Raw genomic sequence first — 13,141 nt, 5'->3', positions numbered from 1 at the left:
GGTGAAGCCAGGCATCTCGGCGCTGTTGTGGCCGTTGTGGAGATTAAGCAAGCTATTGCCCAGAGTTGCAGAGTGGGACCCATGATTAGAATAGGCACTGAGGCGAGAATTATTAGGTCCGAGGAAATTGAGCCCAAGACCCGACGAGGCGGGAATTGAACCCTGGTCCCGGGCCAGATGTCTGCATCAGGGTCTGCCGCTCTAACCATTAACGATTTAGAAAAGGGGGTGGTGATGAACAGAGTGTCTGAGTTAAACAGACCACTCTTACCCAGTCCAAAGATCAGGGCTTGATCCATCACCGTTATTTATCTCACTGTCCCATCCCAGCTCAGAACCTGGCTATATGCAAATCAGTCTGTCCCTGGCCCAGTGCATCATGGGAACAGGGCAGACTAAACTACCAAGCCAATTCTTCACCAGAAAGGAGACAAGCTACCGGGGACCGGTTTCTGGCATTTCAGCCTTCTTCGGCCCGGCTTGCTTGAATCCTGATGGAGCAGTGAGAAAGGGACTCATGTCTGAGTATACCCTGCCACACCTATAGTGGCCAAAAACGATTTAGAAAAGGGGGTGGTGATGAACAGAGTGTCTGAGTTAAACAGGCTGTAATGCCAGAAACCGGTCCCCGAAGACGGCTGTAATGCCAGAAACCGGTCCCCGGGAGCTTGTTTCCTTCCCAGTGTAAGAATTGGCTTTTGTAGTTTGGTTTGCCCTGTTCCCATCATGCACTGGGACAGGAACAGACTAATTTGCATACCGCCAGGTTCTGAAACTGGGATGGTGCAGTGAGCTAAAAAACGGTGTTGGATCTAGCCCTGATCTCTTGACTGGGTGAGAGCTTTCTGCTTAATTCAGAGACTCTGTCCCTCACCACCCCTTGTTGTAAATATTTTTGTCCACCCTAAGCGTGGAAGGGTATTCTCAGATGTGAGACCCTTGCTCATTGCACCATCAGGATTCAAGCAAACCGGGCCGAAGACGGCTGTAATGCCAGAAACCGGTCCCCGGGAGCTTGTTTCCTTCCCAGTGTAAGAATTGGCTTTTGTAGTTTGGTTTGCCCTGTTCCCATCATGCACTGGGACAGGAACAGACTAATTTGCATACAGCCAGGTTCTGAAACTGGGATGGTGCAGTGAGCTAAAAAACGGTGTTGGATCTAGCCCTGATCTCTTGACTGGGTGAGAGCTTTCTGCTTAATTCAGAGACTCTGTCCCTCACCACCCCTTGTTGTAAATATTTTTGTCCACCCTAAGCGTGGAAGGGTATTCTCAGATGTGAGACCCTTGCTCATTGCACCATCAGGATTCAAGCAAACCGGGCCGAAGACGGCTGTAATGGCAGGGGAGACACCATGATCACGAAGGTGGTTCTCCCGCTGGGTGTAGTATCCGACGCTTCTCTGTCTTCTGGCTAAATCAGGTGCAGTTTGAGATGTGCTTGATCGGCTAGGGGGGGAGAAAGTCGTACGGCTGAGATGTCTCATTTGCATGTAACATGGCAAATGAAATTCTCGAGCATGATTTGGCGGTTGTGGGGCTTGAAAGTCGGGATGCTGGTGTATAAAGCCGGCTGACCGGCAAGATGGCTTCACAATGCCTTGGCTGAGATGCCTTCGTCTGCGTTTTCGCGGACGTTGCTCTCGAGCATGATTTTGGCTTCGGCAATTGGCACTTGATTGACTTCAGGGGGTAGTGGCCGGCTCTATGAGTTGGCAAGGGAAAAAAAAAAAAAAAGCCAGAAACCGGCCCCCGGGAGCTTGTTTCCTTCCCAGTGTAAGAATTGGCTTTTGTAGTTTGGTTTGCCCTGTTCCCATCATGCACTGGGACAGGAACAGACTAATTTGCATACAGCCAGGTTCTGAAACTGGGATGGTGCAGTGAGCTAAAAACGGTGTTGGATCTAGCCCTGATCTCTTGACTGGGTGAGAGCTTTCTGCTTAATTCAGAGACTCTGTACCTCACCACCCCTTGTTGTAAATATTTTTGTCCACCCTAAGCGTGGAAGGGTATTCTCAGATGTGAGACCCTTGCTCATTGCACCATCAGGATTCAAGCAAACCGGGCCAAAGACGGCTGTAATGCCAGAAACCGGTCCCCGGGAGCTTGTTTCCTTCCCAGTGTAAGAATTGGCTTTTGTAGTTTGGTTTGCCCTGTTCCCATCATGCACTGGGACAGGAACAGACTAATTTGCATACAGCCAGGTTCTGAAACTGGGATGGTGCAGTGAGCTAAAAAACGGTGTTGGATCTAGCCCTGATCTCTTGACTGGGTGAGAGCTTTCTGCTTAATTCAGAGACTCTGTCCCTCACCACCCCTTGTTGTAAATAGCTCTAACCATTAAGCCACAATTCTCCACATGTAGGTTATCTTCCCAATCCTTAGTTCTCTGGGGATCCAGTCATTTTCTTTAGTGATGCTCCTTACCACCTCGTTTCCCTTTTCACTGCTTTCCTCAGAATCTGAATAGTGCTTTTTGCTGATAGTGGATTGGATTGGTTCAGTCAAGTTGTGCCAGTATCTGAGTTATCAAAGACTTCATTGCTCTTTGCGGTTTCTGTAATACGCCATTGTGTGGAGTTTCTTAAATCTTTGTGTTTAGTTATGTAGTCACAGGTGGTGGGGGTGTGCAGATAAAATAGTTTATGAAGCATCAAAGTCCAGCACTCCCTTCTAGTTGAAAGATACCCAATTTGGGGGGTAGTTCACTCTTGAGGATTGGAACAACTTAAGCTCTTTGAATTCAAAATGAGAAACGGAGATTGAGTGTATCTACCCGTTGAGATCAAGAGAAACACACAATAGTTGTTATCTTGTTTTTATTTTGTATTTATTTATTTATTTTATTTGTATTTCCTGGTTCGGCTTAACGTTGGAAATACAAAATAAATGTATTTCTGGAATCATTCGGGTCATCATTGCATTAGTTGGTACTGGTGCACTTCAACATAGCACTAATGCATTACATAGCTCAGTCTTCGAATTTTTTTAAGTATAGCTATTCTCCTCCTTAACCACATCATTTCATTTGATCTGGACTCCCGAAAAACATTCTTGCAATGATTATGTAAAATGTTAAATATTGCAAAAACATTAACAATTGTTTTTGGGTATATTCTCTAACAAAAATACACATAACTGATATGTTGTAGTACTAATCAATGTTTTGAATTTCACTACAGGTCCAGGGCTTTCATTATAGATTAGGAGATTATTGTGTGCTTTCAGGTGCTCTAGATGTATAAGCATACCAGTGCTTTTATTGAATTCAAAATAAAGAAGGCTAACAATAGATGGAATCATATTGAAAAGTTTTTTTTCCAAGCTTTTAGGCTGGTACATTGGCAAATATTGTTTGTATGTTCAAGAGTTAACTCGATAATTTCACATACTGAAGATTAATGATTGGGAGCCCTCAGATTTCGAATTCCAAAACTGAGCACGCAATAAAATATCGCTAAATAGTGGTAGACGAAATTATTTGGCATAGCTGGTTGTAAGCATACTTTGTTTACATCTTTTTCACCACGGACACAGAAACCTATGTAGTATCTTGCAAATAGAAAGGAAAGGTACCAGTTTGATGTACTTAGACGTTTTTTGATGCTGTTGAAAATGCAGGATGGTACGGCAATTGCGATTATTCATTGTTTTTGGTTATTGAAAGTCATGGTCCACAAAAATCACTATTTAAAAAAAGCTCTCTCAAAATCTCCCAGTTTTTTGGGAGATCCAAATGTGAGTAGGTCAATAGACCCCTATCCCTAAACTCCTATTCTTGGTTGCAGATAACTAATGCATAGCGGTCCTTAATACCCAGTTTTTATTAATTTTATTTTTCATTTTTAAGTGATGCATAATTGGTATAGCCATCACGAGTGGGTTGGGGTGCAGGAAACTTGCATGAGTTTTGCTGGCACTATGCCCTCAAAAGACTAAAGACAAGGTCGTTGTGCCTTTGTGGTGGTACAGGAGTTTTGCAGCTGGAGGGGCTGCAAGAATGAACCACATAAAACACTGGCTATTCTTCATTACTTATCTATTCACCATCTGTCCATTCTCCGTCCATTAACATTATACCATCCCACATTCAAATATCGTTCTCATTCATCTATCGAATCACTATGCATTCATATACCATTCTTAAAACATTTGTTTAGGATACATCATCACATCTTTAACTTCTCCTTCCACTATTAAAAATTATCTATCCATTTTTCTGCCTTAGCCATCCATCTATCCACCATTCTCCACCCACCAACCACCCATTCAGTTTTCAGTCCTTTCATCCATCAACCCCTTTAAAGATCCTCCCTTTGATCATGTAACTTTCATCCATTCACCCATACATGTAAGCACCCATGCAGTTACACAAGATATTGACCAATCATTTACCCCGTTACCCATTTTCATTTGCTCACCCACCCCTTTGCATACCTGCATGCACATATTCACTCCCCTGTTGAGTGATTTGCCCATACTTTCACCCCTTCCCTCGCTCACCCACTCACATACTCACTCGTCTGCTTACATATTCCTTCACTTTTCCATTTAACCTCCTCCCCCCACAACTACCCATAATCAAACACTTTCCCACACCTATTTCACTGGGACATGTACGAGTGGACACCACACATTAGAAGGCTACCAGTAAGCTGGACACATTACGAGTATGTCAAAGCTGGCATCGAGTACAAGACACATTCTCAAATGTGGTGTACAGAATTGGAAAGCAGACCAGATGAGTCCCCATAATTGGACCCAGCACTCCAGCTGCGAACACCAGTACTGAAAACAGTATGACAAAGTCAGTTCCAGACGTAGGTACAATATTTGAGACCAGGCCTCCATAACTTGATGTAGTACTATAATTGGGGTATCTAGTAATGAATGGCTAAATATTGGCTATAGAGTTAATAAATGTAACCTGTGTGGTCTATAATTGATCTTAATTTATTCATTACTAATGTAACTTACTGCCTTTTCCTACTTTCCCACTTGGACATTACCATATACGTCAGTCACCACCCAAATGGGAAAACGTGGCTATTTAAGAAATGCACAGAACTGGCCGAATCATTCACTGCAAGTTCAGTATTGATCCATAAGTAAATAGTAAACTCTCAGGTCTTAACTTTACTACTACTAAATGCCTTCTGTGAATGCCAAAAGTAGTAAGTTTAGGATTTGATCTCAGATTAGTTCTGTGATTTGGCCTCTCAGTTCAGAAGACTGTAAAACACATGTTTTCTTAATATTGAGAACACATCCCCAACCTTTGCCACAGGTTCACACAAAACACCATGATAGGAAGACGTTCCCATTTAATTTTCGCCCCAGAAAATTGCGTTTAGTGAATGCTGCTCTCTTATTCCTGTCTCAAATAACTGCCAGACCTGCTCTATGTAGAGAAGTTTGTCCCTGAACACCTGCTACTAAGCTTGCCCTTCTAATATCTACTAGTGAACATAATTTACAATGGGAGAAGCATTGTATTTTGTCCTGGCACTGAAACCAATATTAATTACACCTTGTTTCTAAAAGCTGTTCTCTTTTTAGGGACATGCATTTAGTCCAAAAAGCACAACTTCGCTCGTATCTGTATTTCAGACCATGGTGTTGGTCAGTGCCAGTGATTTCAGGGAGCGATAAGCTTCTTCATCATCATCATAGATCTTTATTCTGCAAAAATTGCCATAAAAGCACATTATTAAAAAGAAATACAATTAAATTAAAAGTGCCACAGATCAAGTATGATAGTTAGATAAAAATATATCAAATTCATTTAGCGGCTAATTATATATAAGAAAAGAGATTACATTCAGAATCTGAAAAAAAGGGCATAAAAAATAAATTAAAACATGTAAACATACAGTAGCTGCACCACAGTGCAGCGTAAGTTTATGAACAACATTCTACAGAAGGCAACTTTTTCTGTCTGGTCTTACACATATACCTAGGCCAATCTCCACTTGTCAGTAAAGTGGGTCTTCGTCCACTGATGCACAGGCGCAGGGTCTAGGCATCCCCAGACCTTGCATCATACCGACTGGTGCTGGAGTAGGTTTTAAAGCTACTGAGTCCTGCTACTAGGAATTCCTGGTTGAAATGTATTAAAACTCGCCTGAGAGAGCTGGGATTTGAGAATTCGTGGTTCACTCCTGAAACCGGTCAAGGGATTTCAAAATCTGCCCTTAAGGGTCTTAATTGACAGTTTGCAGATACTGTTTCCTCTAGGAATAGGAGGATTGGTTCTCTCACCACTGCTTTTCTTATGTTCAAAGATGTTTTTTCTCTGAGATGTATTTGGATGAGTTTGATCCCCCTCTCGCCAAAACACTCCGGTTTGGGTGTTTACCGATTCACTCTGTCACAGCAAAATGGCAGCATAGCCCTGTTGATCTAGATGTGCCGTCAGGATCAGAGGCAAAAATTATGCTAGTTCAAAGCTTGCTTATCCCCAGATTAGCTATATCCAGCACTGGTGTGAAATAGAACCTCTTAAAAGTAGAATCGGAAGACCAGCCTGCGGCATTGAGGATATCCTCCAATCGGGTCCCTAGAGTAAATACCTTTGAAACCCATGCACCATGTGCTGAATGAGCACCAAAATTGCGCAGGTCGATCCCTGCATCTTGTATTACCCATGTTACCCACAAAGCAATAGTGGGAGAAGACATGCCTTATGAGGTTTTCTCAAAATGATGAGGAGCTGACGCTCGCCTGGAGGGCAGAACTCTGAGGGCATTTTCTCATAGGCCTTAAGGCACCCCACAAAACACAACTTCGGAGAGTCAGGAAAGGCTGGTTAGGAAATAATCCTAGTACCACATTTCGTCCTTCTGCGGACCATGAAAGTTACTTCAGAAGGTGAGAAGGTGCGCACCGTGGTACAGGAAATCAGACAAAACAACTTGGCCAACTTCGCAGAAAGTTTCTTTCTGGATTTGAAGTGGTTGGGTTGCCATTACAAAAGGTTAAGAACCGGGTTGACGTCCCAAAGCACCGAATACCTAGGTTCTGAGGGAAGAGACAGTCTTATACCTCTTAATAGGCGCCACACAAAATGAGGCTCCACTATCGGAGAAAAATCCACCGGGAGATGTCTCATTGAAATAGCAGACCATAAGCAATTGACTGATCTATAGGCCAATACGTCCTTCGCCAAGGAGGCCAAAAAATTAAGTATGTGGATCACATCCGCTGTCACTGGATCGAGACTCTGTCTCAAACACCAACAGGTCCATCGAATCCAGGAGGATCTGTACCGTTTGACCTTGCTATCAGCCCTGGCCCTCGATAAGAATCCCTCAGCTGTATCCGAAAGGCCTGGGATCAACCATCGTCCCCTGTAATCCTCCACGCTTTGAGCAACAGCGACCCTTCCCAGGATCAAGGGGTGAGTCAGTTGTACTGGTCTGAGCAGTAGTTCTGGAAATAGGGGTCAAAGGATTGGAACATCCCAGGAAAGTTCCGAGAGAAATGGAAACCAAACTTGAGATTTCCATACCACTTCCACCCTCTGGCGCCTTACCTGGGTCGAGGCTATAGTGATCGTTGTGAACAGGGAAAAAGCATACCCCTCTCTAGCTACCAATCCTGGAGGAACGCAGCCATAGCTACCGCCAGTGGGTCTCAATTCCAACTGATGGTTGTCTAGCCTGGTCAGACAGAGGTCTGTTGTAAATGGCCCCCACTTCTCTTGGAGAGAGGAGAAAACCATCAAATGTAGTTTCCAAAAACTCGAATCCCAGAAGTTGCGGCACTGAAAGTCAGCCACCTGGTTGGCCTGGCCTGGCAGGTACTCTTGATGGCAAGGTAGAAGAGAACCTCCAACCTGGTACCCCCAGATGACTGATGTATTGAACTACCGATACGTTGTCAATCATGCAAAGCACACAAGCCTGGACAGAGTCCATGGTCCAGCATCTGACCACAAAAGAGCCCGCCAGCAGCTCCAGACAACTGATATGTAACTGCTGTTCATGAGGGGACCACAACCCTCTGGTGAAAACTCACCCCAACCTGATCTGCTGGCGTCTGCCTTTATGACGATGTCCGGGACTGAGCCGAAGATTGCCCTTCAATTCCAAGCCTCCATTTGTTGGTCAGCCACCAACCGATCTCTGCTCGCGGTTCCACTGAAAATACCACCAGCTGAGAGTAAGAAAGGCCCTAGCACAGATGCACGGCTTTCAGCCGTTGCAAGGCATGATGGTGGAGGTTGCCCGGAAAGGTGGCCTGGATGGAAGAAGAGAGAAGGCCCACCAGGCAGGCCAGCTGCTGCAATGAGACCAGCAGTATGGACAGAGTCTGCTGCAATGTTTGACACATTTTTGTCACCTTCTAAGAGGGAAGGCTGAGAGTAGCATTGATGGAGTCTGTCAAGAAACCCACAAAAACCACCCTCTGAGAAGGGGCCATTAGGGACTTAGTCTTGCTGACCACGAAACCAAGGCTCTATAAAAGGTCTCTGGCAGCCTGGAGCTGGAGCGATAGCCTGTCCGGGTATTGGCCCATTATCAGGATGTCGCTGAGGTAGACGGTTAGCCGGATTCCATGCGTCCATAGGTGTTCCACAACCAGCCTTGGAACCTTTGTGAAACATCACGGGACGGATGAGAGGACGAAAGGCGGAGTGATGAACTCGTAGGATTGGCCCTGCCACAGAAAATGCTGGAACCTCTGATGAGGAGAGCAACTTTGGGATCAAGAGAATGGCGTCCTTAAGATCCAGGCTGACCTTCCAATCTCAAGGTCGTAGAACATCCCGTAGGAGGTGAATCCCTTCCATCTTGAAGTGGAGGTAGACACGCCATTCGTTGAATTTGCGGATGTTTGATAACTGGCTGCTGTCCTCCGTCAGCCTTGTCGGCCAGGAAGATATTGCTGATGAAACCCCGGGATGTGGCGTAGACCAGGAAATGGCTCCCTTGGCTAAGAAGGAGGCCACTTCCTCATCCAAGAAGCCGACTCAGCCACAGGAACATGTAGTGGTTGCAGGACTAAGGCCTGTCAGGGGTATCATAAAACTCTATTTGAAAACCCTGCACTCACTGAAGAACCCAGGCGCCTCTTGTGATGAAGGTCCAGGCCGTGAACAAAATTCACCAGATGGCCCCCTACTTTTGAAGGGAAGACGGGAGAACACTCACCAGAACTGTTGGAGGCCCCTGTGCCTCTGGCTCTCTGCCAAGTTGTTCTCTGGTGGGGTAAAAATTGGCAAACATGTGTCCCTAGGGTATCTGGGGCAGGGGGTGGGTTTTTTCTTTTAGCACTGGTGGATTAATTGTCCTTTTTACACTTCTAAGGAAGTTCTCTTACCTGACATGAGGCAACGATAATGGTAATAGGGCTCAAACTCCTACGCAAAGGGTTCAGTCAGCAAAATATGGGCATATTTTATTTCCTTATTTTATTATGGGTATTTAGTAGAATAGTCCAATAATGAATTCATGTTTTTAAAGCAAAAGAGTATGAATTTTTGATCAAACAGTAGATTGTAGTTGTGATCATGTTTTCTGTTTTAACAGCGGTGCGATAAGGAATATAGTAATTAAAAAATAGGTTACATGTGACACACTCGTGCTGCTTATTGTATGTAAAAATATTGGGCAAATATAAGTTATCTCTGAATGTAATTTTAGTCCGATTGTTCGTTAAACCCAAGTAATTTGTTCTTGCCAGAAGTACTCTACTTTGCCTTTTTCTAATATAAACGTAGACATGTTGCCAGATGCAAGTTGGAGAGTTTTGCTTTTCAGTTTTTTTTTAAAGTTAGTGATGGGCTTTGATGATTTTGAATTACTATTCTTTAAGCTGGTAAAGGACGTTTAAGGACTTTCTAGCCGTGGGTAACGAAACATGGTTTCAGAGATATGTGTGGCTAGGCTATCAAAGAGATACAGATGTATATACTATTAATTTGCAGTAGGTTTTGACTCCGTGTATTTTACTGAGAGGATTAGAAAATTCGGCCTTCGATTCTTACCATAAGAGTGAATGTTGGTAATTTCGTTTAATTCTGTTTACAAACACAATGCCAAATGTTTCTCTATTATTTCCCTAAAATGAAATATTCCTTGTCAACACGAATGGTGAAGTTCCTGTGATCAGAGTAGGTCGGAAACTTGTTAGAGAAGTTTGACAGTGAGCTCTCAAAAAATTGTGTTTTATCCAGATAGTTGGTTTTCCACTGTGATTTTAAACTTTTCTGAGTGAAATTCCTAATCTTAATACCAGAAACTGTGCTGAAGTGTGTGACAAAGCGGCTCAATTTCAGAACTGTATTAGTTATTCGTTTTTATAATAGGTCTGTATGAATGGTTTTGTATCGTTCATTAACCATGCGTGCTTTTTGTATTTGTCAGTTTTACTTATGGTGCATTGTTTTGCCCAAACTAATGTGCTAACCAATATATGTGACTGGGTGTCTTCATGTATATTTTTTTAACAAATAAAAGTGGAATTTGCAGTCTGTATGCACAACGTGTACATCGACTGGAAAAGTTGCTGTAGTTTATGCTATAAACATGGTATTTACGTAAGCTGCTCTATTTAGAAACTAGCAAAATCTCACTTTTCAGCATTTGGGGAATAATAGGTAAAAAGTTCAAGTTTCACGAGTGACATGCTTTAGAGAACAGTAACGATTTCGGTTTACAGTGGTTCTATTGAGCTCACTTTGGAAACAAACATTTACAAAAGTTCATTTCCCACTTTCTGAGTATCTTCTTTTGTTTTTAGATGAATCTTCGTTCTGTATTTTCTGTAGAACAACAAAGGATATTGCAACGTTATTATGAAAATGGAATGACAAATCAGAGTAAAACTTGCTTTCAGCTCATATTACAATGTGCACAAGAAACTAAGCTGGACTTCAGTGTAGTCAGGGTAAGTACAGACTTCTAACCATTGAATTTCCGTTCTCGTTAGTGCAGTACAAGGGTTGCTAATCCGACGGGACATTTCTAAAGCTAGCAGTGAGCTGTGTACATGTGAACTTTGCGTATGCTCTTGTGAATTCTCTTGCACTGCCGCAGCATGAGGCATGACAAAAATGCGTTTGCTCCCTTGGCCTGCCTGGTTAGGAGTCAATTACTGCCTCTGGTTATTAGTGCCATGTTTTTACTGCACGTACTTTCCTGTGAAATAGTTCCCTTGTTTTGATATGTTGTGGGGCAAGTCACAAAAAGTGGCAACTTGATCAGTCCCATGCTTTTATTGGCAATAATTGCATGGGAGTCATCAAAATCCATATGTAAATATACATATATATTATGTGCAAATGCCTTATCAATTAGCCGATTTTCCGGCTGTGGAACGGGCACTGACAACGTTAAGGTGAGAATGCAATATTTCCTTCCTATTATTCACTCCGGGAATATTTTCCAGGGCGAAATATCTCTTCTTTACTTTTATAAAATATGAAATGTTTGCGCTTTTTTAACACCCAACGTACAATGTTTCGTCTTTTCGGTGGTAAAGTTCAAATACTAGTTGTAGTTGCATATTTAAAGTTTCAGCTTTATGGTTTTCCCAACAGCTATTCGATTCCTTTCACTGTAACCCTAAAGCCACGAGTGCAAAAGGTGAGCCAGACTTGAACATTCTCCAGTGTTGCATCTGCATGTCAGCAGATCCACTTCTGTAGTAGGGGATCTCTGTGTATAGTAATAATCTAGTGAATAGTCCCGCCCATGTGCGTGGACCCCGGCAGTCAAAAATATTCTCTTAAGTTGTCAAATCATGCAGAACTGCAAAAACACTTAAGAGAGAATTTAAAGACAAATAATGCAGCCTATATCCACAGGCTATACTGTCCAGTACTTCAACTAGAAATTCCACCAAACAAAACCACACACAACACAGCCTGCCCAGTTTCTTCCATAGCGAAACTTGCCTCTACCAGTAAAAAACTCTGGAATGATAGAGAGGAAGGCATGGACAGACAAGCCCCATAGGCTGCCATTATGTGGCTTAAATAGGATACTGTGCCTTTAAGGGAACTTTCCAGAACCTCTCCCAGTGTCCCAGAATGCACAGCAGGTCCCTTTTACTTTCAGTTCTTTTTTCCGGCTCCTGCTAACAGGACCCTGGCATTGAGCTCTCCCTTTTTTTATATTGGATTTTTGTTCACTTTTTGATAAAAGTGTTTGCAGTTTATATTTCTTGGGGTTTCCCTTCACTCCTGTGTGTTTGTTCAGGCTTTTTAGGGCTCTAAAATGCCTGCTCTTTTCGACAAATGCCCAGCATGTGAAAGGAAGAAGTCCAAGACTGATCCACACGACGTCTGCATTATCTGTCTCCCTGAAGCACATGTCCCTGAAGAATGTGACATCTGCCAGAACCTTTCAGCAAGGACCCTGAGGGAAAGGCTGAAGATTAGGCTTCAAGGCCTAGAGGAGAGACGACTGCAGGCTGCAGGTGGGTCTGGGCAGGCTGAGAAGGTTCCCTCTGCCTCTGCTGAGGCCTCTGGTGGGCTCCCCAGAGGCAGGAAGACCAGCAAACGGTCCCGGTCTCCGTCGGCGTCGATTGCATCGACGACGACGTCGAGAGGGATGATGGCGGTGTGTTCCCCATCTCCCCGGGGCTCCGGGTCAAGACGGCGTGAAGATTCGACGTCGAAGAGCCTGGGTAGGCCTCCGTTGAAACCACCGTCAACTGCGTCTTCGTCGTCGACGTCGAGCTGGCGGCGTCGAAGGAGAAGCGACAGGCGTCGGCGCTCGCCGTCGAGGCAATACCGCTGGTCGCCGTCGAGAAGACGGTCGGCGTCGAGGGGATCCTCGACGTCGAGGACCTCGAGAAAGCGGACGGCGTCGAGGAGGAATGGACGCTCGTCGTCGAGAATGGAACGGTTGACGTCGCGGAGGCGGCAATCGGCGTCAAGGAAGAAGAGGTCGACGTCGCTGAGGCGACGTTCTACGCCGGAGTCGCGGAGGCGACATTCGACACCGGAAAAGCGACGCTCGGAGTCGAGGAGGAAGAGATCGGCGTCGAGGAGTTGTTCCTACTCCCCTGAGCGGCGCTGAAGGAGTTCTGGCGCTAGAAGTCACGCTGAGTCTGGTGGAGGGCGCCGGAGACGGCGATCACCTACTGGAGGGGCTGGTTCGCAGTGCCCTCCTCCGAAGAAGTCACCGGGC

The 13,141-nt window shown here is 44.4% G+C and overlaps 1 protein-coding gene across 3 annotated transcripts in view; it reads left to right on the top strand.

The window, feature by feature from the left end:
* The window catches only part of HDX (highly divergent homeobox), a 249,858-nt gene that overhangs the window by 40,938 nt on the left and 195,779 nt on the right, over positions 1 to 13,141 (top strand). For 2 of the 3 annotated variants that reach the window (XM_086918767.1, XM_086918768.1), the window contains one exon: positions 10,746 to 10,892. The exons of the other annotated variant lie outside the window; for it this stretch is intronic. In XM_086918767.1, coding sequence (XP_086774893.1) covers positions 10,746 to 10,892 — 147 coding nt within the window. The remainder of the gene's footprint in view (positions 1 to 10,745; positions 10,893 to 13,141) is intronic. 3 annotated transcript variants of the gene reach the window in all.

Source organism: Lissotriton vulgaris, chromosome 4_1, assembly GCF_964263255.1.
Source record: "Lissotriton vulgaris chromosome 4_1, aLisVul1.2, whole genome shotgun sequence".
NCBI classification, from domain to species: Eukaryota; Metazoa; Chordata; class Amphibia; order Caudata; family Salamandridae; genus Lissotriton; species Lissotriton vulgaris.
This window is presented reverse-complemented; position numbering and strand designations above follow the sequence as displayed.